The sequence below is a fragment of the Trichoplusia ni genome, chromosome 1 (assembly GCF_003590095.1).
Source record: "Trichoplusia ni isolate ovarian cell line Hi5 chromosome 1, tn1, whole genome shotgun sequence".
Taxonomy (NCBI): Eukaryota; Metazoa; Arthropoda; class Insecta; order Lepidoptera; family Noctuidae; genus Trichoplusia; species Trichoplusia ni.
This window is the reverse complement of record NC_039478.1, coordinates 4,109,722-4,136,626: the sequence shown is the minus strand read 5'-3', so window position 1 is coordinate 4,136,626 and position 26,905 is coordinate 4,109,722. Positions and strand designations below refer to the sequence as shown.

Genomic DNA, 26,905 nt, shown 5'->3' with positions numbered 1-26,905 from the left:
AGTGACCTTAAATTATTACAAGATCTATCAAGTTTTAGAAGACTCCACCCTGAGTAGCGCGCCCCGTGGAGAACTACGTCAGGGCGGGATAACAGTATTTATATTTTCTTTGCTAGAATTTAATAAAGTAATTTTTCAACATGTTGGGGAGCTATGGCAACGCGATGCCGTTATACCGATAAGGTTCACGCCATCTGAGTTTTTGTAAACAGTCTGTATAATTTGTGTACTTACTTCGATCAAATGAATTGTTTCCGATCCATCGCCACAAGATTAGTCGCTCCGTTGTCGGTTTATTCGCACCGTTAACACTACCCAATGCACTCATGTTTTGGTTTCATTAAGTATCAATATAATAATAGTTTTATTTAAATCAATCATTATTATTAAATTCCCAATAAGTAAAGTAACAGAATAGAACGTAAATCAGGAGAAACGGGTGTCAACTGCAGCTTTGAAATATAAGATAAGGAACTAAACGTAACTGGTAATTGAGTGGTGAAAGGGATCCGAAATCAGGAGACGATTAATTATGAATTCACCAGCAATTATTAGTGATGCTTTAGAGTCTGTTGTTTATTATCAAGCAAACCGAATGTTAAACTAAATGGTTTTACTGATTATATTTTTATTTCAAGGACATTTATTATTTTAATGTATATGTCTATTGATTTGAACTTTTACTTTCGACAGAGGTCTTTGTACTAAGTTCAAAATCTGCTTTTCTCTATTCCCCATACTTTGTAGAATCTCTATGACTGTAAGTTAATAATTCTTATGAATGCTATCAACGAAAAGTAAAATTTACCAAAATTTATTCGACTATTTTAATCTGGTAACTTTCGATTAATTTCCATCTGTCAAACATTTTTAGGACAACACTTATTATTTTAAATACAAATAAAGACCCCGCCAATTCAGTTGTCAAAACATAAACAAGAGGATAACGAAACTGAGAGAAGGCAAAAATAAATCATAAGGAAAGATTAATTGATCTAAAAAATTTATTAATGAATGAGGCGACTATGTGCACATTGAAAACACTTGTTATATTACAATAATTATACTTGTACACTATTTACAAAAACCCACGATACATGTATTCCTCTCGGCCGGGCGCACACGCCACCTTTAGCTTCACCATATCTTAATTTACACACTGTACATAAGTAGTTTGTACAAGTTTATTCTTAAAAGTTACATTCGTTACACTAACAACACTAATTTAAAAACAATGGAAATATTGTTGATCATAATACTTATACGGATAATGGTATAAGAATTCATTTTAATCCCTTAAGACTAATACTTAAACTGATTACATAGTCTACAATATAAATAATATAATTAATATATGTATTGAATTTTCTATAAGCTAATGACTGGTGCGCGACGCTCAGCCATGGCTACCGGTCGCAGACGCGGGCGCGAGCGCGGCGCGGACGCCCGCAGCCGCCGCGGCAGTCCGCGCCGAGCCCGCGCCGAACGACGACCACAGCTCTTACGTAAATCAACACCAATTCTATTAAAGGGCGTTAGCGTCCTCATGCTATCTATAGTCACTAATCGCGCGTCACGTTCATCAAAACATACATTGAATAATAAAATTAATCATGCCAACAACACACATATCCTTAGATTTCAACATCGCCCTACAGTACATTGTAAATTACAATTCCATACAACACTTGAATTTATAACTCGAACTAAAATACTCATTATAAAATGCGCTTACAGCGTAGCAATAATAACGATTCTAAACTAAGAAAAAAACTTACTTCCATTATTATTACAAATATTATTATTTTAATATTTATCGACAAAATATTTAAAAAAATTACATACAGTTATTTATATAAAAAAATATTTTATCAACAGAGGAAATTTTAAACATATGTACATTATCAAATGATTATTTTTATTCCCTGCAGTCGGAATCTCAAAATACAAAAATTATTCTTAAAAATCTATTTGATTTATTACATAAATTAAAACAAATCACAGTAACAAGGTAATGATCGACACGATAATATTGAAACGTGATACTCGCATCACTTTGTAGATTTGTGCGTACGAGCTGACACGTGCGGGCTGGCCGGCCAGGCGGGGCCGAGTGCGCGCACGCGATGCCCGCTGCCTGTCAACGCTCTAAGCTCCCATCGACATCCAGCTGACACTATGGTGCAGCAGACTCGAGCCCGGCCGCGAATAGGCAACACTTCCAATAGCGTCGGCTCGCTTGGCCGACTCACCCTAGCGCGTTGACTTATTGATAACTGAGAGCGCTCGCGCGCTTTTTTAAAAAATACCGACTTTTTTGTAAGGAAGACGAATCAAAACGTGATTTTGTAAATATAAACCATTATAAGAGAAATCATTGCAATTATGTAAAAATATAAACAATGAAACTACAGAGTTTAATTTTTAAAAGATTTTACGTTAACGGTTTAGATCGTACTAATTAGAGGTGAATTTGCGTCAGCTAGTTAACCGTCGTTTCCGAAACCGTGCGAGTGATGTGCTTTCACATATAAACATAATATAACCGACTCAATCAACGAGATAATTATTAGTTCTGCTATTATTTGTAGGTACTATGAAAAGCCCTTCGAATCAGAGATGCTCTATGTGTATAATTTTCCTACTAAGAGAAATTTGACTATCTATTATGTGTGATGTATATGCTGTTGGATGCCTTTACAGATAAATATATATAAAGCAATATATAAATTTTGAGTACCCACTACAAACATGAATAAAATAATAATTGTTCGAGAGCTCATACGTCCGGATAAATTAGATGATTAATTTAAACTTAGTTATTATTTTAAAACTGTACAAAATATTATTTATGTAAGAATGGAGCCGAAGTTTATTTTCGTATTTTATTTTTGTTATAAATTTTTATAGTATCGAGTCCGTGAACTCTTCTTTGTAAAGTATAAGTATATTTAGAGTAACAACATTTAGACGATCTAATATCTGTAATACGTGTACGATCTACATCTCACACATTGCCTATAATGAAAAATACTTCAAAATCAGTCAAAAATTTTTAAAACGGGTTTTAAGCTCTACGTGGGGTTTTAGTACAGTAGTTTAATTATAGACAATGTGACTACACTATCACAACGGTGACTTGGGCTGTAACGAAATGGGCAAATTCCGTAATTTATTTAACGAATCTTGCTGAGTGGCATTAGTATAAATATACGTATATCCTCAAGGAGCACAAATCCAGTAGTATAAGTAGGCATCATACTAGACGCTGCCAGGCAGCGTCATCACTGCAAATGTATCCAAAAGGTTTAGACATTTAGGCGTGGGTAAACAGTGTATCACTAACACATACCACTAATCTACCAATAAATACATTTCCAAATTTTATTATTATTATACAACATACCTAAAACTACTTTTTATAAATATTGAGACTTAAAAAGTGCCTTGTCCACAATACGAGAGCTCCACCCTGATTATTCCGGAGTTTGCCCGCAGAATGTAATGTAAGCTGAGTGACAACCGTGGCATCGTACGATACTATTTAAAAATAAATTGTCTCAAAACGTCCGGATAAAATCTGTACAAATAAATAAAGTTAAGCCGTATTTTGTACAATCTAATTTATCTCAGAACGTGTCATGTTTGAGTACTGTGATTGCGAATACATAATAGTAAAAACAAGTGCATAAAATAGGTCAATAAACCTAAATAGATTTTATTAATTTGTGTTGCAGTTAAAAAGCCGATTCCATATGAGTTAAGAAGACTACGACGTCCGTTTATTATATACGACGACAAGAACATGATAATTAGTTTTCCTCCTACATATCCTTAAACCGATACACCGAAAAGTAATTGTACACGTTAATCGACGGCGACGCGACGCCGCGAGTAAGACATCAACTGCATTCTATATATTTTAAACATTAGGCTATTTATTGATTTTAATCTAAACATTACGAGGAAACCAACGTATATGAGACTGGTCAAGAGAAAAGAACTTTACAGTGAGAAATTTATGGAGGTGTATGGTAAGCAAAGCCCACATTGGTTTAGAGAAAATTGGAGAAATAGAGAGCTGTCCTTAAGCTTCTTCCCCCACCACCTAACATTGAGTTGAAAAGCCCAGATACCGCTGCAGGAAGCCTAACTCCTTTTGATATTGAACAACTTGAGAGAGACTTAGTAGATCCCCTGGATCATAGTGATATTCCAGTACTTTGGAAAGGCAAAATCTTGTCTGGAGGATGGGTAAAGAATCAGTTTTGGGATGATTCAACTGATGCTAGCTTGATAAACAGATATCTTAAGTTTGAATCGACAAGAAATGGAACAGGAAAATTGTGCATATCACAGTGAAAATGAGGTTGACCTTATAAACTTATTTGATGAGCTACGCAATAGTGTAGAGACTGGAATGGTAATGGACAATTTTAAGTTCCATGAAAGATTGAGAGAGGAAGAGGACCACAACCCGCTGAAGACAGCCCTCGGTGTTGATTGTAAAGGAAAAGTTCATTCAGGAGAAGTGAAGAACATGATTCAAAAGGAATCAAAACCCATTGTAAAACGTTATTTACAAAAATGGTTCACTGAAGTAATTGATGATTTAAAAATTGATCACAAAACTGATATGGACCCCTTCTCAAACTTAGAAATAGGGGAGATTAATCCTCAACACCCGATAATCAACATATCCAGAAAAGTTGTCTCCTAAATATTTGAATTGTAGTCAAGAAGACTAAGGCTGCTTACATGACTTCAAAGAATATTATTGCTTGTTACGCTGAGATAGGAACCTCCCAATCGAGATCCCAAGTTTAGAATCCAAACTTTTTACTGTGATGATGCCAATTTACGCTTCTGTACACAAAACGTCCACGTACAGGTGTGACTATAAGAGGACCCCAGCACGCAAGAAATCCAACAGACAAAATAAATCTGGCTGTGATAGAAACAGTGTCTAACAAGTGTATGGATGAAGAATTGTGGAAGTTCCTCCCTAACTGCGCTGTTATTAGAGGAGAAAAGAACTCTTTTGTATTAAGAAAAACTGCAATGTACAAAATGGACAGCTCATATTATGCTTTCAACCTAAATGCACTCTTTGCAACTTGCAACTCTTTACGAGAAATGGTATTCAATAAAGCTCTCAGCCTAAACCAACTGGAAAAATAAGCAACAAAATTCTAAGTGAAAATGGTGATTGGTTCAAAGCTAGAATAGTCGAAAGTCTCTTGATGTTATGGATAGGTAACACAAGGGATGAAGGCCTATTTTCAATGTTGAGGAAATTGTTTATGGTTTTGATGGCAGAAAAGCCCCAATTTTGAACTACAACCAGAGAGGCTTTGCTGACAAAATAAATGAGTGTGTAGTCGACAGTCCACTGGGCATGTATTTCCTAAAATCTTTTCTTTTCGTTATCAGAACCCACATTTAATGAATCCTAAAACATAAATATTAGTGTGCAAATTACTTTTTATGTGTTTTTATATGCAAAGGTTTTCACTATATGAAATATATACATAATATTATGTTAGTGAAGGATAGTTAGACGACCGCGTCGCAGGACCCACACTCATAAGACTGCTTGATAAACCTCAGCATATCAAAATAAATCATACTTTGTTTAGAAATATATTTAACGTCTCGATTTAATTGTTACAAAAGGAAATTTGTCGACCATGAAAATAGTTCCAACCAGATTATTTACAAATATTATAAATAATTTAAAAGTATGGTAACTTTGTTTTTATTTACGGATAAAATTATTGATTATAATATATAATATTGATTATATAGACACGAATAACTAAGCAATTTATTTTTTTTATATTTGCTTATTACTGACATTCATAACTTTCCATTTTGGAACGAACGTAAGCTAAGTAGAGATAATATTTACACTTTTTACATAACTCCCTTATTTTAATTATAATAGTAATAGGTATCTTGCTAACGAGCATCAAAGCATCAAAAGATTTCAAATTACATTCACACATAACAGCTTTAAACGTTGTTGTTGTGTTTTATAATTTATTTTAAAATCATCAACGAATGCCTTGGTTTGTGCAGATGTGATTTTACTAAAAATACGCTTCGAATATTTATATTATTGCATTGTAATTGCAAATCATCTGTTTCAGGGTAAATAATCATAAATCAGTTTCAATGTATTATGTTTAATCTCAGTTTTCTGGTTAGTTTATAAATAGCTCTATTTATACATGCACCATTCATTATTTTAATTTAAATGCAATCACTGATATCGTTAGTAGACTTCATGAAATATTTGTTATATAACTGATATCGTAAAATTAAACTTTTGCTCATATGAAAAATATAAAAATATAAAAAAGAAATCATTAAGCTCTCAAGAAACCACACAATACACATCGGTTCTATCAATCCTGATAATCTTTTTATGAATGATTTTAAATTAAAATATAGCGAAACTAAGCACAGCCTAAACCTCATTGGGTTTTGTGATAGCACAAATAATTTATTTATATTGCCCAAAAAATCATTTATCTCCGCTGCATCTGCGTAGTCTACACCTAGAAACATTTATACACCGACTCCAATATTTGATTTACAATTACCATGTATGTACATCGGATCAAACTTCTAATGTCAGAGTGGTAGTAAGCTTACATATATATTATTACGAACATGTATTGAAACATTTAATTTTATACTAAGCTCATTGATAGGCCGCGGTCGCGCTCCCCGTGCGAGCTGCTCGGTGCGGCCGACACTCACACCGCTATGTATCTATCGCTAAGGCAGTGTCCAGATGTAATACTATGCGTAGGATAATCAATTCAGAAAATACTGCAATTTTATCGTTCATTTCCAATCATCTTCCCACACACTTATAGTACTTTAATCAGAGACTAACTTAATATAAAACATTCCATATATAAAAACTAAGCCGTAAAAATCTTTTCTATTCATATTCAACACAATCTCCGCGATAACTGAACATAACAAACAAAATAAATTGTATCGGTCGATTTTTAATCGCAAATCTGGACAAAGCCTTAGTACGTTATTAAATATTTTATTTACAATCGAAACGAAAATGAGATACTTATATTAACGGACATGCACTTAATCCTAACACTCCGTGCCTACGGTCAATCTTTGACTATACGATGAGTATTGCCGAATATTGCACAAATAAATAGAATTATGTCGTGTTCGTATCACTTTATATCAGTACCATACTTAACATACGCTACGGAACGACTCTATGTGGCGCTGACGCTCGCATTACGTCACGAGCTATTATAATAGTTATTATTTTACATTGTTTATTATACATCAACATCGACAATATGTCAAATCTTACATTGAGAATCATAGTAATTATTTTCAACCACTATTTTACAACTATTTCTACTTAAAAATTGTAATCAAGAATATAGAACATGATGCACCAAATAGATATATCCAGCATCACGTAGCGTATGCTAAGAGGGTTTTTTCTCTGAACGTATATTCAAGAACATCGAAATACGATACCAATTGATTCTCTACAAGTCTCTCTTTAAACCTAATTTTTAGATAAAACAGAACGCCTAATGCAGAATTTAGATTTTAGTTCTAACCGGCCACAAGATTCTTGTTATCAAAATGATATGAATAATAGGAAACAAGCTTTGTTTAAGACTGATCGCAAAAGAAGACCACGCGATAGTAATGAGACCACGAACATATTTACACTTTAACGTTATGCTAGGGAAACATAGAATATCAGTAAGGAGTTCTGCGTTCCTTTGCCGTCTGAGGCTGTGCGGCGCACAACTGAACTCAGAACTAACTAACAACATACATTGATAGCTAAATTCCATACGTTACCGAAATTACATGTAATTCAGTTCCTCTATATCAATACGCACTAACACAAAATACTAGTCTGCAACATATTGTATCCTATGCCTAGATGCGTGGTCATACAATTACGGGCAGCCTACACTAAATTATTATATTACATCCGATTTGATTAGCCTATCTCAATTTAGGTATTTCATACTCAATAATTAACTCTATGTCTGCGTAGACAGTATCTAAGGTCAGCTTAGTTGAGCGCCGATTCATGATATTCCTTGTAATGGCACGCTGCTCGGATCTGGTTGTCATCTGATCTCGTGACATGTTCCCTTCTCACATGTTTAATTGTACTTTGTATTCCCTAGAGTTTGTGACGAACACTGCGAGACTGGAAGAGAGATGTTACGTGCTGTGTCTATGGATTAAGTGTTTAACTATCGCGTCACTGTCGCGTTTCACTAATAATGCCCATTGGGAAGCAGTAACTTTCGTTATGTTGACAATCTTTGGTAAAATTCGAAACGTGAGCTTATGATGGTTAGTATAGATGGGCCGCCCGTAGCAGTTAGCGCGTTCAAACGTCATCACGGCCGTGACACCTGCGCGTCACCCCGAGGGAGTGAATTCAGAATCGTTTGCAACCAATGCATGTGATGCTCTTTGTGATAGCGAAACTTTAAAATTAATCATACACAACTAATCTATAAAATTACACAATTAATTCATGCAAAGTTAATGAGATTCCATATGAGGCACAAATTAAAACAGTAACTTTAACAAAAATATATATATGCTATACTATAATAAGATTTACTTGTGCATCGCATCATGCACAATACTATATACCTTAGAATAACTTTAAGTTAATCATTGAGCTTTCCATTTATACAAATAAATAATATATGTAATAATAGACTACACTATATTATTATTATTAGATAATATTGTTTTAAAAATATACAGAGAATATCAGTAGTTTAACTATACAGGAGATTTTATACTTGTTCTATAGTAACATAGTTCATTTACTTGTCCTTACTTGTTAACTCGACCGCCTACTTGCTTACGTTACCCTTAACTCTAGACTTATTTAGCACACGTTTGTTAGTGTCCTTGGCTTTGTACGCGGTACGCTTGTTGGCGCGCGGCTTGTATCACCTCACTTCACAGTGTTTATTGTTATTGACGGGCAGCGCGGCCTCGCCGGCCTCCTTCATGACGTAGCCGGAGCCCTCGGAGCTGCGCGCCAGTTTTAACCGGATGGGCGTCACCTTGTCCGTGCGCACCTTGCGCATGGCCGACGACGCCTCAGCGTACGAGGGCGGGTCGATGGCGAGCGGGTCGGGCGCCGACGGGTCATACTCGAACGGGTCGATGGCGGGCTCGGCGGGCGTCACGGCGGCACTCGCGCCCGCGCCCCCGCCCGCGCTCGCGCCCCCGCCTGCACTCGCACTCGCGCCCCCGCTTGTCGACGCGCCGCTCGTGCTACCGTCGTTTGACTCTTCTTCCTTCGTTCGTTTGATTTTTATGATCAACTTTGTAGCACTATTACTTTCTCTGTTCACCACTTGAAGCTTTTCAGCTTTTTTGTCCTTTTTCTTTTTACGCTTTTCGCTTTTATCACTTTTCTCACTTTTTTCACTCTTAGGTTTAACTATTGTATCTTGTTCGTCTTCTTCGAAGTTGGCCATCACCATACGCCGATACTTCATGCTCTCACGGCGCAAGTCCTCGAGGCTAGGCTTGTGCACCATGATTCGTTTTTTAGGCGGGCGGAAATTGGCAGTCCCAGCCGAGTCATCAGGCGGCGCGGGCGCGGCCGCCGGGACCTGCTGGACTGTGTTGTTGCCGATCTTTATCTTTAGCTTCGGGGCGACCGGAGATGTGGCATTAGCACGGTTCGGCTTGGTGGAGGTGCGGCCGCGACGCTTGTGAACTTGTTTGCTTGACGTGCCGGCTATTGTTGACAACTTGACGTCATCTGCAGGGTCGGCATCGTCGTTCATACTTACCTCTAAATGCCTTAACTCACGCGAGAGACCACTAGTAATTTTTCGTTTCTTCTTCTCTACCGGACTATCGCTCATCTTATAGTCCTCGCGCGTCGGTATGCTGGTCATGGACGCCACCGCCTTGGGGATGGTGATGACGGCGCGCGTGAGCGGCGAGGGCGCAGCCGGCGGCGGCACGGCCCCCACCGTGGCGTTTTGTGTCGGGTCATCCATGTTCATGTCCTGGGTCCAGTACTGGCGCAGCAACTCCTTCTTCCTCATGCGCCGCAGGTTGGTCGAGCCGGACACCGCGCTGGAGGCGGTGGAGCTCGACGCGTTGAACATGCTGGTGCCGGGCTCGCTGGCGGGCGCCGGCGGCGGCGGGGCTACCGGCTGTGATGACGACGTTGAGTAATTGGCGTCCAAGAAAGGACCTTTAATCTTAACCTTCAATTGATTTCTTGAGTCGGAGAGAGATACCTTGGGCAGTTGCGGAGCGGCGACCTCTTTGGGCGGCTCGCTGGTCTCCGGCTCAGGCTGATGGCTCGGTGATCCCGTCTGCGGATTACTGGCCATTAGTGCTGTGTGGAGTTGTTTCTCTACTTCCTCGTCTATTTCAGCCAAGTGCTGTTCCGCGGTTCCACTAGCAAACGCGAGTAAGTGATACGCATTTTCGGTAGGAGGAGCTGGGTTTTCGAACGGTTGGTACGTACGCATATCTACCGGTCCTGGCAGCACGGGCGCCACCTGGGAGAAGCCGGACGACGCCGACGGCGACGAGTTCGACTCCGCGGGTTCGGGGGACAGAGGCGGTTTAACGTCTTTACTATCTGACGGTGTAGCTTTTTTACTCGGAGGAGGAGTTATAACGCGAGGTGACTGAGAAGAATCTTTGTAAGAATGTTCGGATTTCCTATCGTCTCGTATATCGATAGATTTACGTTTGTCGCGAAGAGTTTTTAGGTCAACACCATCATTGGCGATTTCTTCGTCGAAGTCGTAGACTGTGCCGACAAGCTTGCTTTGAATAGAGTTTCCCAAATATTCAGCGGGCGGAAATCCTTGACCGCGGCTCTTGGAGCGGCCGCGGCCACGTTGGCTTCTGTTGCTCCTGTTACTAGAACGTTTTGTGCCCTTACCGGATTCGCTTTGCTTGGGCGATATGCCAGGGCTCTTGCCTGGAGACTTCCCAGAGAACTTTGTTGTCAGTTTTGTCAATTTAGGTGGAGATTTTGATTCCTGTGGGTGCAAGCTCGTCATAGTTTCATTGCTGTCATTGGACATTTTCGTTGGAGCTTTGTTGCTGTTTTCATAGGAATCTACGCTTATACTAGGGCTTGAAGCAACGTGTATCGAGAACTTATCGCTTCCTGTGACATCAATATCGGGCCCTGGCGAATCTAACGGTTTCGGTGTGGGCGGGGCAATCATCGCTGTAGTCAGAGCAATGTTCTGCGATGATGATGTAAAAGCCGCACTGTAGAAGGCGGGTTTGAGCGGCAGTGGCGCAGAGGTCGTGTAGGGGATGGCGCCGTAGAGGCCAGGCCCCGGCGACGGTAGCGGCAACTGCGCCGCGCCCGCGAACAGCGGCAGTGAGCAGAAAGGCGACGCCTCGGGCGGGTACGTCGTGTACTGGTTCAGCGGCATCGACGGCTCCACCGGCCTTGAGTACGCCGGGATGGGCGGGTACGTATCTATTTGAGGCATTACATTACCTGGACGTAAATCACTTGAAAGATGAGACTTCAGTTCATTTTTATGAGAGCTCACGGAACCTTCTGAGGTCGTACTAGAGGCGGATGATCGGCGCGTGGTTATCTTGCTCTCTCGCCATTTTTCTTGGCTAATGTATGGCGAGGAAGTCGTAGCGCAATCAGAGTGTATCAACTCATTATTATCATAGTTTTGGTTATCATGTACAAGTTCAACGTCGTTACTGTGAACAGAGTGGTCGACAACTGACAAAGATTGTGAATCGTCGCTTTGTTTGGATATTGAAATTGTATCTCCTACTTCAGAAACAGACCGCACGTCGGACTGTAACGTTATAGGTTCTTTGACGTCGTCTGGGTATGAATTATCGTACTTTTGGTCGTTAGCAGCCTGACTCTGCGTGTCCATTTGTGACACCGCTAGCGGAATGATAGGCCATTTTTCATCACTTGTCATAGCCGTAGGTTGGAAATCTTTAGCGTCCATGGCAGTATCACCGGATGGGAGATCTATAGACGGCGGTATCCTAGGAATGTGATTGACGGCTTGGCGACTCTCCTTCACAGGTGAGCGTTCAGTAAGCCCTAGCGCAGGTGTGTGCGCCTTAGGTGGCGGACTGTCTTCTTTGACCAAGTTGGACGCGACCAGGTTGTCATCTTTATTATCTTTCGTATCGTCATCGATCACATCTATAGGTTCGTCTTCTTCAGGAACTGTTTCCGGCACTTTCTTAGTATTTAGCCTTATCCTAAGCCTGTCCACTAAGTTCAGTGTTTCCTGTACACCTTGTTCCTTAGAATCCTCTTTGAAAAAGAATTCTGGATAAGTCGCAAACGGTTTCATAATGTCGTCATGGTTGAACCCGTCGTCAACAGCCATCATTTCGAAATCTAAAAATTCATTATCCTTAGACTGAGGAGAGAAAATGGCTCTGTTAGGGAAGGGGTTTATAATTGATGGTATCTTGGCACTCTTGGAGATTTCAACACCTTGTACGTGACTGGCATCTTGTGTGATGAATTTCTTTTCTGTCGACCGTTTCTTCATGTTTCTAGCCACGTTCTCAACATCAATGTTTTCAATATTTACTGTTCTTGCATCCATTGGCGTCTTTGGAGACTTGATCATGGTGTTTTCGTTGAGGTTTGCTTGTATTTTAGCAATCATTTTGACGCTACTTTTATCTGCATAATCTGAGTCCATAGATTTATCGTCAGTCATGTATTTTTCATTACCACCGGGCTTCTCTACTGCAGGCGGAATAGTATTCGGGCTGGGCGCCTTCGGCAACCAATGCTTATCATTGTCATGGTAGTCTGCAGCTATACCCAGGGGACTCTTCTTATCAATCAAAGGTGCTACTGGCAATTGCTCCGGAACGGTTGGTTGGGATGATTTCTTTTTGACAGGTGATCCAGAACCCCGCTCTGACGGTACTGCGTTTTGAGCCATGCTTAGCCTGCGAACTTTCTTGGGCGGCTCTCGCACTTCATCGGTCTTCGAGCGGTCCTTTTGCGCTGTATCCTTCACGCTTACTCGTCTATTGCTTAACGATTTATGTTTCAACTCTGCGCTCTTGCGAGGACTAACTTTGTGCAGCGGCGGCACTTCAATTTCAATGGTTTTGTTGATCTTATCCTTGTCATCATTGGATTCGCTACGCCTCTTGGGCTTACTTGTTTTAGCTTTGACGTCATTTTTAGGAGGATCAAGAGCTATTTCAATTTCAACTTTAACTTCTTCTTTTATCTCGTCCTTTACCTCCTCGTTCGCTTTCCGCTCCGCAGTTGAAAGTTCACTGGGCTGGCTGCTCTCTTTGGGAGCTTTATTGGGTTCAGCGGCAATGGTGTCTTCTTTAGATGATTTTCTAGGTCCGGCATCAGACTTATTAGGCATATTTCCGCTTGAAGCAGTGCTTCTGGTCCGAGCACGTGTGGCAGCGCGCGCATTGCTGGCTCGGCCAGGTTCCTCTCTTTCAAGAGTCGGTGATGGTACCCTACACTCGGACTGCCGTTCGGAAGTTTTAAGCTTCTTGTCTGGCGCCTTGCGAGGGGACGCATCGTTCGACACACTCTTGTGCTTTCGTCGTCGCCTGGGTCGCTTCGGATAGGGGCTGCCCGACCTGGACCCGTCTGACTCTTTAGAGCTGTCAGAATCACTCGAGGCACTAGTCGAAGACAGCGGTCTTGACACCCTGTCGAGAAAGGGCAAGTCCACTGTAGGTCTAGAGCCAGGAGGAGAGAACATTGACGGCTGCCGCGTGCTTATGGCGGGCTTGATCTCGCGGGCTTTGGCGGTCGGTTTCATGCCAGGCTTGTCATGCTCTTCCTCTGAACTGGAAGACGACGTGTAGCTACTGCTACTCGAGTTCGTAGAAGAGCTCGAACTATCTTTTTGCCCAGATTTAGAACTCTTCGCTTCCTCTTTATCTTTCTTGGGTGAAAGTTTAGCCTCGGATTTGTCTGAATCTTTCTTTTTATCGGATTCGTTTTCGGCAGCTGGCACCTTGCTACCCAATCCACTTTTTATGTGAGCCGCTGCCTTCTTAGCTGCCTGTCTTTGAGGGACGTAAGATATAGGTTCTTTTTCTGTCTCTTTAGATTTCTTTTTACTCGATTTACCACCAACAGAATCTTTAATTTCTTTACCCTTTGACTTAGATTTCACTGGATGTTTAGGCTTAGTGTCATCCCCACTGGCTTGTTTGAGTTCTCGTGATTCGGGCACATTATCTTCTTTCTTAACTGCTGTGGTTGAGCGCATATTCTCGGAAGCCTTTTTGGCAGCTTGCCTCTGGGGAACAATCAAGTCAGTAGGATTGTCTTTTTGTTTAGAAAATTTAATATTCTCTTTGTTCTTGGCTTCATCGTCAGATTCTGTTTTGGTTGGAAGCGGCAACTTTTTATCCTTATTGGATGGTTTCCTTCCTCGTTTCCTAGGACCGGGTTTGTCTTCGACTGGTGCCGTAGTTTTCTTCTCCGGTTGAGTGGGAATAAACTCTTTCATAGCGGCCTTCGTTCTCGGTAAAGGTTGTTGTGAATCATTACCATTCGGCGACTTATCCGGCTTAGCCTTTTCGGATTTGTCCTTTTCAGTTTTTATCTTTTCAGGCTTGACCTTCTCGGTCTTGACTTCAGTCTTGTTGTCTTCGCTGCTGTCTGAGTATATGTCAACTGGGAACTTACTGTTCTTCATAGGTCTTATGGGCATCAGATCATCGCTGTCTGTACCAGATTGGCCCATCCTTCCAGCAGTCATTTCTTTTTCCATTTGCTGCAAAGTTTTGCTTCGAGATCGGTCTTTTTTCAGTCTAGAATTCAAGGAATCATCGTCGCTGCTGCTTTCAATTAGCGGTTTGGACTGGGGAACCTTTTTCTTTTTTCGCTCAGTCTTTTTAGGAGATCTCTTTCCTTTGCCCTTAGGTGATACTTTTTTCTTTGGTGAAGTTCCAGCTCTTCGACCTTCATCTTCAGTGCTAGAGCCGATTGCTTTACCTCGATACTTACTTGTACGGGGAATTTCTGTTGCACTCTCTTCACTTGAAAGGCCACTGTACATGCTCCCGCTACGACGGGAGCCGTTGACGTAATGCTTCTTGTAAGGATTAGATGACTTGGAGCCTTTCACAAGGCCGTTACGATCTTTCTTTTTCTCATCGCCAGATTCTGGGGGCGCGATACGCGCAAGTAGCTCCTCGAAATCATTCTTGTGATCAGGAGCATTCGCGTGAGAATACAGTTTGTCATAAATTGAAGGTCCGTGATTAGCCTCAATGATGGCAGCCAACTCCTGCTCTGGGATTTCGGCGCCAGCTGTAAGAACAGCCACTTGTTTATGAAACGTCTGCTCTCTCATCCTGAAGAAAGAGCGAGATAATTTTTCCCTCCTGCTCACCATGTAACACAAGTTGCGGACTCTCTCCAGGTCCTGCCGGAGCTGTACAAACATTTTCATTTTGTCAATGTCGGCTTGTTCCTGCTTGTGAGTATGCACCTCTGTTTCTTCTGACTTGGGGGGCACCAAGGGTCGATTGTGTCCCGCTCGCCTCTTCAGTTTCCAATAGTTATAAATGTAGTTAATCGCGTCTTGATCAACGTCAAGGAGATGTGTACTGATATCCTTCACACTGACGTGTTTATCGAAATCTCTTTCAATGACATGCAAGCGTGCGGCTCTCGCTTGTGTCTTCTCCTCCGATGTCATATCCTTCCTTCGCTTTCTCTTAACCTCTTCCTCCTCCGAACCCGACCCGGTACACTTTTCTTTTTTATTATTAACACTATGTTTTTGACAATACGAACGCAACTTAACACCGTCGTCAGCGTTTTCGTCCTCTATAATCGCGCGCATTTCGAGACCATGTTTGAACGCGCACGTGACATGGTAAGCAGTTTTGCACGTTTTAACGGAACATTGAATACACGCTCCTTTACGATTCCGGCACAATACGCAAACGAGTGACCAACGAGAGGCCGGTATGGACGATATTTTAGTGATAGGTTCCATAATCTCCGCGCAACCGATAGAGACCTCGGGTATCCATAGTACACAGCTAACGTGCGCCCACTTATGCCCAGACGGAGTACATTTCATGGCACCGCCATGGTTGGGGCAGAGCACGCAGCTAGGCCTGACACCGTCACCGCACGGCCTACACAGCCATTGGCCTGAAACGAAGACATTTAATATGTTACATACTTTATCAATTATTCGGTATTGTTCACAACTATGGAGCTTCATTCTGAACCAACAAAACAATTCAACGTAGCGAGTTGGACAGAAATATCTCTTATTGAAAAATGGTATTTATTACTCTAAAGTAGAAAAGATCAATAAACAACACAGTCTATTCAATTTTAAACAGTATCAGTTCGTAAAGTTAGGTGGGGTTTTAATCTGTGCTTCTACAGTCAAAATGTTCTTTAAAACAATAATAGCATGCAACACTTACCGTCCGGTATAACGGTGATTCCGTAGCAGGCCTGGTGCACGCATATGTTGCACGAATCGCAAAATACCATCTCATTGCCATCCTCAGAATCAGGAGAACGACAAACATCGCATATGACATTTTCGTCGTACTCGATACCGAGGCCTTCTTCGGATCTGACGATTGCTTGGATTTTATCCCAGCTACGAATCTATAAAAAAACATCCAAGGGATCTATTGTTACAATTGTATTTATTTTGGAATATATCATTCAACTAATTAATATTGTCTTCGCGTGTTAAGATTACGATTTGAAATTGTTACATGTGCCGCACGTTTATTTAAGTTCATTTCTAATATACCTAATTATAGGGTTGTTGCAAGTCTGACATTTCCGAGTTAGATTCGCACAAAAGCGATATGCACGAGGACACACTGTTAACGCCGAGTAACTTAACAACTTATAAATAAACCGAGTCGTATTCTCTGAAATCTAAAAAATATAAACAGTAATAGTTTTACTTAAATCCTCCTCGTAGCTCCTCAACCGACTGATCGATTTTTCACGCAATACATGATCACTTGCACCGAATAAGACCACGAACCACCGCGACGTCATCGCGACTACACGATTACTAGTGGAACCGAACGGATACACGCACTACGTATAAATAAAAGCTGCACAAAGAAAACAGGTTATTAATAAAGGGTAATAATATGGGGTAGCGACATTGGTGGTCACTTTAAATCTTAGTAATTCAAAGGCAACTTCTTGAGAATGAATTAATACGTGTTAAAAGATGAGCACAAAAGATTGAAAAACATGAATCAACAAAGATGATAAAGGGCGAAAAAAATTGAGGTCACGTGCAATTGATAAGTAAATTATTTACTTATTATTTTGTGTTGGAAGAAATGAACTGAAAGTACTTATTGAATGGGCTTTTTAATAGGTAACCAGGTAAATTATGATTAATTGTTAAGCTTATTATGAATCTGATCACGATTGCAGTGAGTAAGTTCCCTGTAACTGTACAGAGAACATATAAAAGCCGATCTGGTAATGCATTTGAACCATCTTGCGTTAATAAATTAAACGACCTAACACATATCGATCCCACAGCCAACTGCCGTTAAGATCTCGTTATTAATTTAGTGATATTAACCAATCAATATTCAAGTTTGATAAATCTTTTATTGGATTAAACCCATACAAATGTTTCGACTTATTTAACCGTTAAGATTCGCGGAGAAACTGACATCAGGTTTGCATAGCAAAGGTGCACAAGATGCCACGAGAATACAGGAGAGCGAGTATAAAAGAAAGAAAACAAAGGGTGCCGATTGTTAAGGTGAAAGCAATTCTTATTATGTCTAGTACGTCCCGGTGAGATTTAAGAAGTCACTGGATCGTCCAAAACCGGTAAGTATGTGAAAATATTCGGCATAATAGTCTGAATACAATATCCTACTTATAAATGCGTCAGTTGAATAAGTCTCAGGACTTCCACAAGTCCACGTGTCACCAAAGCGAATGAATGCATCATGCTCGCAGCTAATAAAAATCTGTTCATCATATTGCAACTTTAGCTAGTCGAAGCTTGCTTTCGACGGGGACATGTAAATAAGTTATGAGTAATTAAAACTGACGACTGTATAAAAGCTTGTTTAAATTTAAGGAAAATTAATTTATCGCGCTTCAACATTGTTTATGGTACTTTATCTACCTGTTTTTAATCGCTATTGCAAGAAAATTCAACGTTGTTGTAACTCTTAGCCTGTCTTAATAAAATACTTAGTTCAAAATTCTATGTCAAGTAAACTTAAAAACTCTTTCTAGTCTGAAGCCACAGTGTGGTTTCCAAAGGAAAGTAGCTGCATACCCATGGTATCTACGCTTATTAGTTTCGAAAGAGTACAAGCTCAGCGCTCACTATCAAAGACATATCAGGAAGACCTTTTGAAACGACTTGCAATTGCAAAAAGTCAGTGAGCGTTTTTGAGAAATCCATAAACCTCTTGACAATCAACAAAGTCGGTCAACTGCGAGTCGAACTCAAATAGGCCAAAAAAACTATTTTTGAAAACAATCAATTTGTGACCCATAGAATTTATGCTCGTATCAAAAGTTGATTAAACATCGATTTTTTTCATTATAACTTAAAGACAATAAAAGAAAGAAAATAAAAATACATTATCAGTCAAACAGAGGAGCCTCAGTAATACGGTTCCATTTGTTATCCTTTGTGTATTAACCCATAAAAATTAATAACATTACTAGTCAGAGCATAAATAAAATATATGCACCTAATGTATATATATTAAATCGAATATTTACATTACGTGGGTACTAAACAAACCCTAATACATATTCACATGAATACTAAGCCAACACGAAACTATGTACGTCACCGGGCTTTTGGTTAGAAACCTAATATTCAAGCAGTAACATCGAACATATCCCAATTATTATCAACGCAGCGTACTAAACGGTCAAAGGATGCCCCCCTTCCCACCTCCTTGCAAAAACAACTGTTAAGCCCTTGTCCCTTACAGTTTCACCTCCCACTAAGCACCCTTTCACACATCCCCTCCAACATACCCACGCCCTTATATTCGAACCCCGCCCATCGTTTCCCTTGTGCCTTTACCATCGCCCAATCCAACTATCCCTATTTCCTGTATTACAAACAACTATCCCTCAATGCTAACACAATGGATAACTTCCTTAACCGAAAATAAACCTCCGCCCCGCCTATCGCGAGCCCCGGAATTCCGCGATCTTATACTCAAAAGTTAACATGGTAAGACGCTGAAATTGCAATAGTAATGATCAGAAAACAAGCACATTAAACATTAACAGGAACATTATAGTTGTAGAGACTGAAATAATAATGCACAAAGGCAATACATGTTGTTCGAGCAAGATAAACGTCGCGACTTCACAGATTTGGCATCTTGGAGACGTTGATGAGCTTTTGGTTTTGACGTGGTTCTTGTAATTTAAATCATAAATGGTTAGTTACATGTTCTTCGAAGTAATTCTTTGTACAAATTAAATCCATAATTCCTAGTGTTTCATTATAAAACCAATTTTATTTTATAATTATAATTTATTAATTTTATATACCAGTTAGTAACGAGCAGGTTTTTTAATAAAATATGTAAACTTTGTGCGAAATTTTCAAAAATAAATAACCAAAATTCATATTTTTACAACTTGAATGATTTTAGAACACTTAATATATGTTTTGGCATCAAAATATAATAGATTGCGTACTATAAAACTAGTTGTTTTTGTTCAATATAATAATTTTAATCCAACGTATGCAATCCCAAAAGGATCCATAGTTGTTATTTTTAAGATACAAAACCAGAGATAGCTATTAAAGTAATTTCTAAGTTACCTATTAAATTGCCAAAGTTCGAATACTTTAAAACGGAAGATGCGGTAATAGGAGAAAGAAAATTAAACTCTTCCATGCAAAGAAGATGCACGATTTGAGAGAGTTTACGTAGAAATGCAGGTACAAGTTGGTAGGGATGGAACATCGAACTTTGCCAAAGGAAAATTACGAAACTGCGTAAGTGAGGATCAAAGACCGGAAAACAAAGATTTGAAATGTTTACCGCGTGAAAAGCACCTGTTGCTGCGGACTTACCACTACGGCCGAGTTATCAGAAGGCGCCAATTCTTTTTGGGTGGTCAACTCTTGCACCGCTGCCACCACTTTGTCCGCTGCTAACACTTTTTTAGCGACGATCAGATTTATCGCGCCCAATTCGTCTACAGAGGTGGTGAAATCATGTTTCGGGGAAAACTTATTTTCCGCGACAAACTCTTTATCCGCCGCAACAATTTTTTTTTCTACTTTTATCTCTTTTTCAGCGACTATCAGATTTATAGGGCCCATCTCCTCTTCTTCAGAGGTGAAATCATAATACGCAGCAAACTTATAGTCCGCGTTCAAGTCATATTCCAAAGGTAGCTCATGGTTAGCGTCAGAATCTTGTACCCTTGCTGAATCGCTTTCGCTTTTTATTTTATTTTCAGCGACTATCAGATTTATAGGGCCTATCTCCTCTTCTTTAGAGGTGAAATCATAATACGCGGCCAAATTACAGTCCGCGTTCGAGTCATATTCCAAAGGTAACTCATTGTTAGCGTCAGAATCTTGTACGCTGGCTGAATCGTTTTCGCTTTTTAACTTTTTTTCAGCGACTATCAGATTTATAGGGCCCATCTCCTCTTCTTCAGAGGTGAAATCATAATACGCGGCAAACTTATAGTCCGCGTTCAAGTCATATTCCAAAGGTAGCTTATGGTTAGCGTCAGAATCTTGTACGCTGGCTGAATCGTTTTCGCTTTTTAACTTTTTTTCAGCGACTATCAGATTTATAGGGCCTATCTCCTCTTCTTCAGAGGTGAAATCATAATACGCGGCCAAATTACAGTCCGCGTTCAAGTCATATTCCAAAGGTAACTCATTGTTAGCGTCAGAATCTTGTACGCTGGCTGAATCGTTTTCGCTTTTTAACTTTTTTTCAGCGACTATCAGATTTATAGGGCCTATCTCCTCTTCTTCAGAGGTGAAATCATAATACGCGGCCAAATTACAGTCCGCGTTCAAGTCATATTCCAAAGGTAACTCATTGTTAGCATCAGAATCTTGTACGCTGGCTGAATCGTTTTCGCTTTTTAACTTTTTTTCAGCGACTATCAGATTCATCGGGCCCATCTCTTCTTCAGAGGTGAAATCAGAATCTTGTTCCTCGTGTAGCTCATACTGAGAGGACCACTTCTTTTCAGCGGCCCACTCAGGCTTACTAACCCACTCATGTTCAGTGGCTAACTTATTTTCAGGCGTCACCTTGTAATCAGGAACCATATCATTTACAGGGAGCAAATCATGTTGCGCGGGTAGTTCACGTTCCTCGACCAAACTATTTTGGGCGGCCAATTCTTTTTCCGCGGCCAGTGCCAGTTCAAACTATAAATTTATAAAGTAACGCATTCAATAAAATGTATGTAAGTTCAAAAACTATATATGTAAGGTAAAGCAATATTGATCGCTGGTCCCAGAAATTACTTTGAAATCATAGTCTTCATGAGTTACCACAGTTGTAATAGTAGGATCTCTAGGAAATTCATTCCAACATTGATATCATAAATGTGAAACCTGTTTGTTTATTTGTCCGCTATTCACGACATAACGAGACCACATAAAGAGCTAATTTATTAGAGGAAGAGTTTTTAAAAAGAAATGTTACATATTTTTTTCTTATGAACTGAAAGGAATTTTCTTTTATGTTATTTCTCGGTACAGTCCATTTTTTTTTATTCGAGTAAGTGATTTGCCATTTCAAGAGTTGCATATTTTTCCATTTCGTAAATATGAAATGCTGCTACGATGTTGATCGAGAGACCGAAAAATGTTCTTAAAGCCGGTAGCAATTTATTTTAGTAATGATTTATTTTGTAACGGTTTTATTCTGAAAGATTGAATTTAAAAGTGCAATACTAAGCATAAATTATCGATTGTAATATTACAAAGTAGTTAAGAATTTGTGAAGTAACCTCACGAAGTAAAGAGTTAATTTAAAAATATAAGTTGTATTATAAACTTTATAAGCTTACGATTCGACATCAATGACATCAATTCTGTTTATTAACATTGACACTGTATTATAAATAACTATTTTTGATTAAATTTAAAGTAGGAAAAGCCCCGGTTTGAAAAAAACGGACTCGAACGAATCGCTAGTCAGAACTATACTGGTAACTTTATCGGACAATGGCACTTGTGTAAGCACTTCCTCGAATGAAAAGAAAAACAGAATATAGACCTAGTAATAGTTCAATAGAAACCAAACTACTTTAGATTAGGAGATACAGATATAAACTAAACAAGCTCAATGCTGTAAATTTACCTCTTAAAGTTCAATAGTAATTCTCAGCAGTCCGACGCGCTTCAATAGTGTGCACACATCGCTACTTAGATTCGTGGCATGAAGCAAGCTTGAGAAGCAAACGTATTTGATGGAACTTCAAACCTAATACCTTTAAATATACGAAAGTTTATCTCATTATATCGACGGCAGAGCAAAAGGGAAGCCAGGTACACATTTGACATGGGCTACATTAATTAATAGGTAAGTTAGTTGCAGCCGAGAGCGTTCCACGTGCATATGAAAGTTGGGACTGTTTACATCTTCAAATGTTTACATTCATCCATGTCCATAAACCTTAGACGGACCGCCAACAACTATTACGTTTCAAAGTAACTTCTAGGTTTCCTCTTATTACGTGGGAATATCACTGTCTGTTAATGTGGGTGTAAGCTTTTACAAAGAGCGCCTCTTAATTCTGGCGGATCTCGCGACATGCAATATCCAATATATGATATCAAGTTTATATACAAAAAGTGCAACGCTAAACACCCACATTACAATAGCAACGACGCTAAGAGGGCGATCATAGCAAGTCTCAAGTCATAACACTATAGGCGAAGGTGGTTATACCAATCTCGTGTCGAGCCAATCAATAATGCAGTAATCTTCACACGCCAAATAATAGTGTGACGATTGCTGCCAGGAATACGTCTTAACGGACAAGTGAGCCACAGGCTGCATTACTCTTTCAGTCACAGCAAGCGTAGTGACAAAGGACAAAGGTTCACTAGGCCGTGAAGATAACCAGTAACGACGAGCTAACGTGAACACTCAGGCGGGCATCAAGAAGAGAACAACATCGGAAATCACAACAATACAACAGACAACTAACTACTCTACGATCAACAGCTAACAGTTTTATTATAATAGCCTTAATACAGGGAAGAGTCGGGAATCGAACCCAGAACCTTATCTTGTTTCCTGATCGTTACTAAAAAGAAGCACTTGTAAAATATAAAAATATTACACTAGCACTAAACATTTCACTTTGATTCGGTAACTACAATGAAAAAAAAAACACTGAAATCTCTATCAAAAAGCCTTGAACGAATTGACAGCACCGAAAGACTTGCTACAAATTAAACAAAAGGTAAAAAACTATTCATCTACAGTTTATTCTACAAAAAACTTAGGACACGTAAAAGCTTCCGTGGAGAAACAAACAATCAACTAATTAGATTGCGAAAATCCTCTTGTAACATTTTAATCGTCCATACGATTTATTTTGCAGCGCTTATCTTAGATCTGCATAGAAAATCGGCATATACGTATTCACACATGGTATGTAAGAACTAATATGATCAATATAATATCGAACGAAGGGGTAACGGTCTGCCCCTTGGCGAATATCCGGCAGTGCGTTTTAAGAGTGTTAACAGCAATAACTTAATATCGCTGGGCACGGCCGAGAGAACTTCGTTAAAAATAAAAATTCAAAAAAATATCAACTCCGATCGGACAAGCTAATTTAAAATAAGGTTTACGTTTTTATTTCAATTTCATTTATGTTCTCAAACATCACTTGAATGAAATTGTTGTATTAAAGAATATAGATATTTTACGTCATGGAAAAGTAATTAGCGACAGCACTACAACATTTATAACATTTAAAGCGTCTCTAAGTCCATATTTTTATAAAACATTGAAAAATCTGTAATGAACATTGGTTGAAAGTTATCAATAATGTACCATCACAATTATATTTATAGTTTTCTGATTCATTAATTATAATCTTTTCGATTTGACCAATATTTAATAAGTTTCTTTGAAAAGTTAGATAAAAAGTTTGACTATTTCGAAAACTTGTAGCGCGCGCCACATGCTCAAGGAACTATTGTTTTTTTTATTATTTAAAAAGCACAAAAATACAGAAGAAGTTTTAATATACATATGAAATATATAAAATATATACATATGAAATACTCACTAAAAACATTCCAAACCAGCGCTGCTTGATTTTGTAATGCATTTTGATCACAAAGTAAATTTACAACAAACTCAGGTAAAAAATGATTATAAATAAAGTAAAAGTAAAGAACAATGACATTAAATAAGCGTATACAAAAAACGAATAAAAAGCTGTAAACATGTTGATTGTTCACAAACTTTAACACGTGATAAAGTGACAAGTAAGTATGAAAGATCGCGATCGTGGGGCGGGCGGCCGCGGTCGGCAGGTGACGGCCGGCCGGCTCCAGGTACGTAGCGCTCTGAGCGGCCCGACGCCCGCTGTAACGCGCAAGTTACACGCACGCGCGGAAACTGCAGCGCTATTTAATCAGCGGAGGAAAGCTCGCGAAGGGTCTTTCTATCATTTCCACTATTTTCCTATTTGATTTAAGGGTTGCATATTATTATTTTCTACATTAAACAGGTTAGTGACAGCTTGAAATTGCGCCTAAGTTGAAAAAAACGTAGTTAAAGCAAATATTTGGTTTTAAAGATAAATAATAATTAAAGACTACGTGTGAGATAAAAGAATAATCTCCTCTTTTAATTGCTAACTAATACCTATAAAAACTTGTAGCGTTCGCGAGAATGGAACTTTAACCATCGGAAAAGTTTATTTCGAACCTCTGATTTCACGTCGCTGACATGAGGTTTAAATAGGGAATCAAAATTGTAAAGCATGTTCGCCTGAAGAAATTAAGAAATAAAGAATTATGGGTCTACCTACACATAAATATAAAAGTTTGATAAGCCGATTTAAAGAAACACGTCCCAATAGTTCCGAGCACAAATACTTCTAGAAAAATGAGACTTTGTAACTATAAAGTTACAAATTCGTCTTCGGTAGTCAATGTTCCCTTTACGACGAAATACCAATAGGTTATGACTGTTAGAGGCTTAGATCCATATAATTATGCTCTACCAGAGCAGTGCCCCGTGGATTTGCCCTTTTAGTTCCTACTCCTGAGGAAATATGAAAATGGGATATAACATACGCTTCTGTCTGCCAATATGACTTTTCATTTGTATTAGAATTACTTTAATCAGTATTCAGCGGCCGTTTTCAATATTCGATATATTATAGTTTTCAATTGATTTAGCCACTGGAAAAAACATCTTGCAATATTAAATGGATTTTGCCCTATATAAAAACCGTCATAATTCAATCAGACCCAAAACGAAACTCATGTGTCAGTTTATAATACTAGTTTGAATGATAACATTTACAAGAACAACACTTGGCAATAAATCAATATGGCATAATTGTAGTGAGGACGCTTATAGGACAGGGTAAACGGATTGCGCGATAGCACGGTGGTTAACTCGCTCTCTCAGCGCGATGTATTACAGGTACGAAAGCCGCGTGGTGCATATACTTCTGATCTCCACAATATTTTTCATTTACAGGGGTGTTAGTGCATACAATGTATGCTTAGATATGAGGCTTAAGTACTTACAGAGGAGTGTTAAAGGGCAGGAGATGAACTAGAATTTATCCAAGAGGGGTACAAATCGTCCTTGATCGAGATGCCGATCTTAGAAAGGACTTTACAAGTTCACACGACGACATTGGTCGACATTTTTCAATGTCTTGTGATATATTGGTATTTTTGTATTATTGAAGTTTGCTAACGCACGCACTACTAACTCTACAGTTCGATTAACAAAGATTTAATTGTGTTTCTACGTGACCTGCAATTGTCATCACAAAGTTATTTAAGCATTCTTATAACCATTGAAACAACAGTTTTATTTTTAATTGAGATAGTTCGGTAAAAACTTGTACTATAAAATATTACGGAATTCCATAGCAATTTCGTTAATTCAATTACTTAATAATTAACATGATTTCATATATTATTCCATAAAATGTTACGAATCAGAAATATTATCGTGCATGATGAAGTGGAAGTGCGGTGAGGTACTTTAGGAACAACGAGTTTATTTGGATAGTTAATATATACGCAGCTCTGGTTTTACCATAATTATAATTATAATTAGTAACATAGTTACAGTGCTAGGTTGCCAATTAGTGTCTTCTCAAAGCAATGTCCTGTTTCGTCAACGACTTTTAATATTATTTGCTAAAAGATTCGTCTAAATATTGTAATAAATTCGGTCCAAAATATTTCACTTTTCGGTAGAAACTGGCACACGGCAAATATTAAAAAAGCGCAATACATAAATGTTTTATATACGCGGAAAAAAAACTGACTGAAAATCAGAGATTTTTCATCAAAAAAAAAGTCCAGTATCGATGGCAACGCGTAAGTAAATATCGACTGACCAAGGCTATTCCCGACTCACTGCAAAAGCGCCACAGCAAGCAACGTAAAAGGAAATATACGAAGGGAAGGGCTTTATTCAACTTTGTTTTTCTAGGTTTCTCATTTCATTATGGTTAAAGTTAACGGAAACAACCAATATTAATTTAGATGGAAGTTGTTTTTTTGTTTTGTATTGTGCAACAGAAGTATCAGTTTCCCTTGTCAATAGTTACTCTTCTCGCACCATAAAATATTAAATA

General features: G+C 39.0%; 1 protein-coding gene across 3 annotated transcripts in view; it reads right to left on the bottom strand.

The window, feature by feature from the left end:
* Positions 1–6,172: 6,172 nt before the first annotated feature.
* The window catches only part of LOC113508782 (PHD finger protein rhinoceros), a 45,641-nt gene continuing 24,908 nt past the window's right edge, over positions 6,173–26,905 (bottom strand). For all 3 annotated transcript variants that reach the window (XM_026891896.1, XM_026891887.1, XM_026891904.1), the window contains exons 5-6: positions 16,498–16,687; positions 6,173–16,213 (exon numbers count right to left, since the gene is read on the bottom strand). In XM_026891896.1, coding sequence (XP_026747697.1) covers positions 8,997–16,213; positions 16,498–16,687 — 7,407 coding nt within the window. In that variant the 3' untranslated portion in view covers positions 6,173–8,996. The remainder of the gene's footprint in view (positions 16,214–16,497; positions 16,688–26,905) is intronic.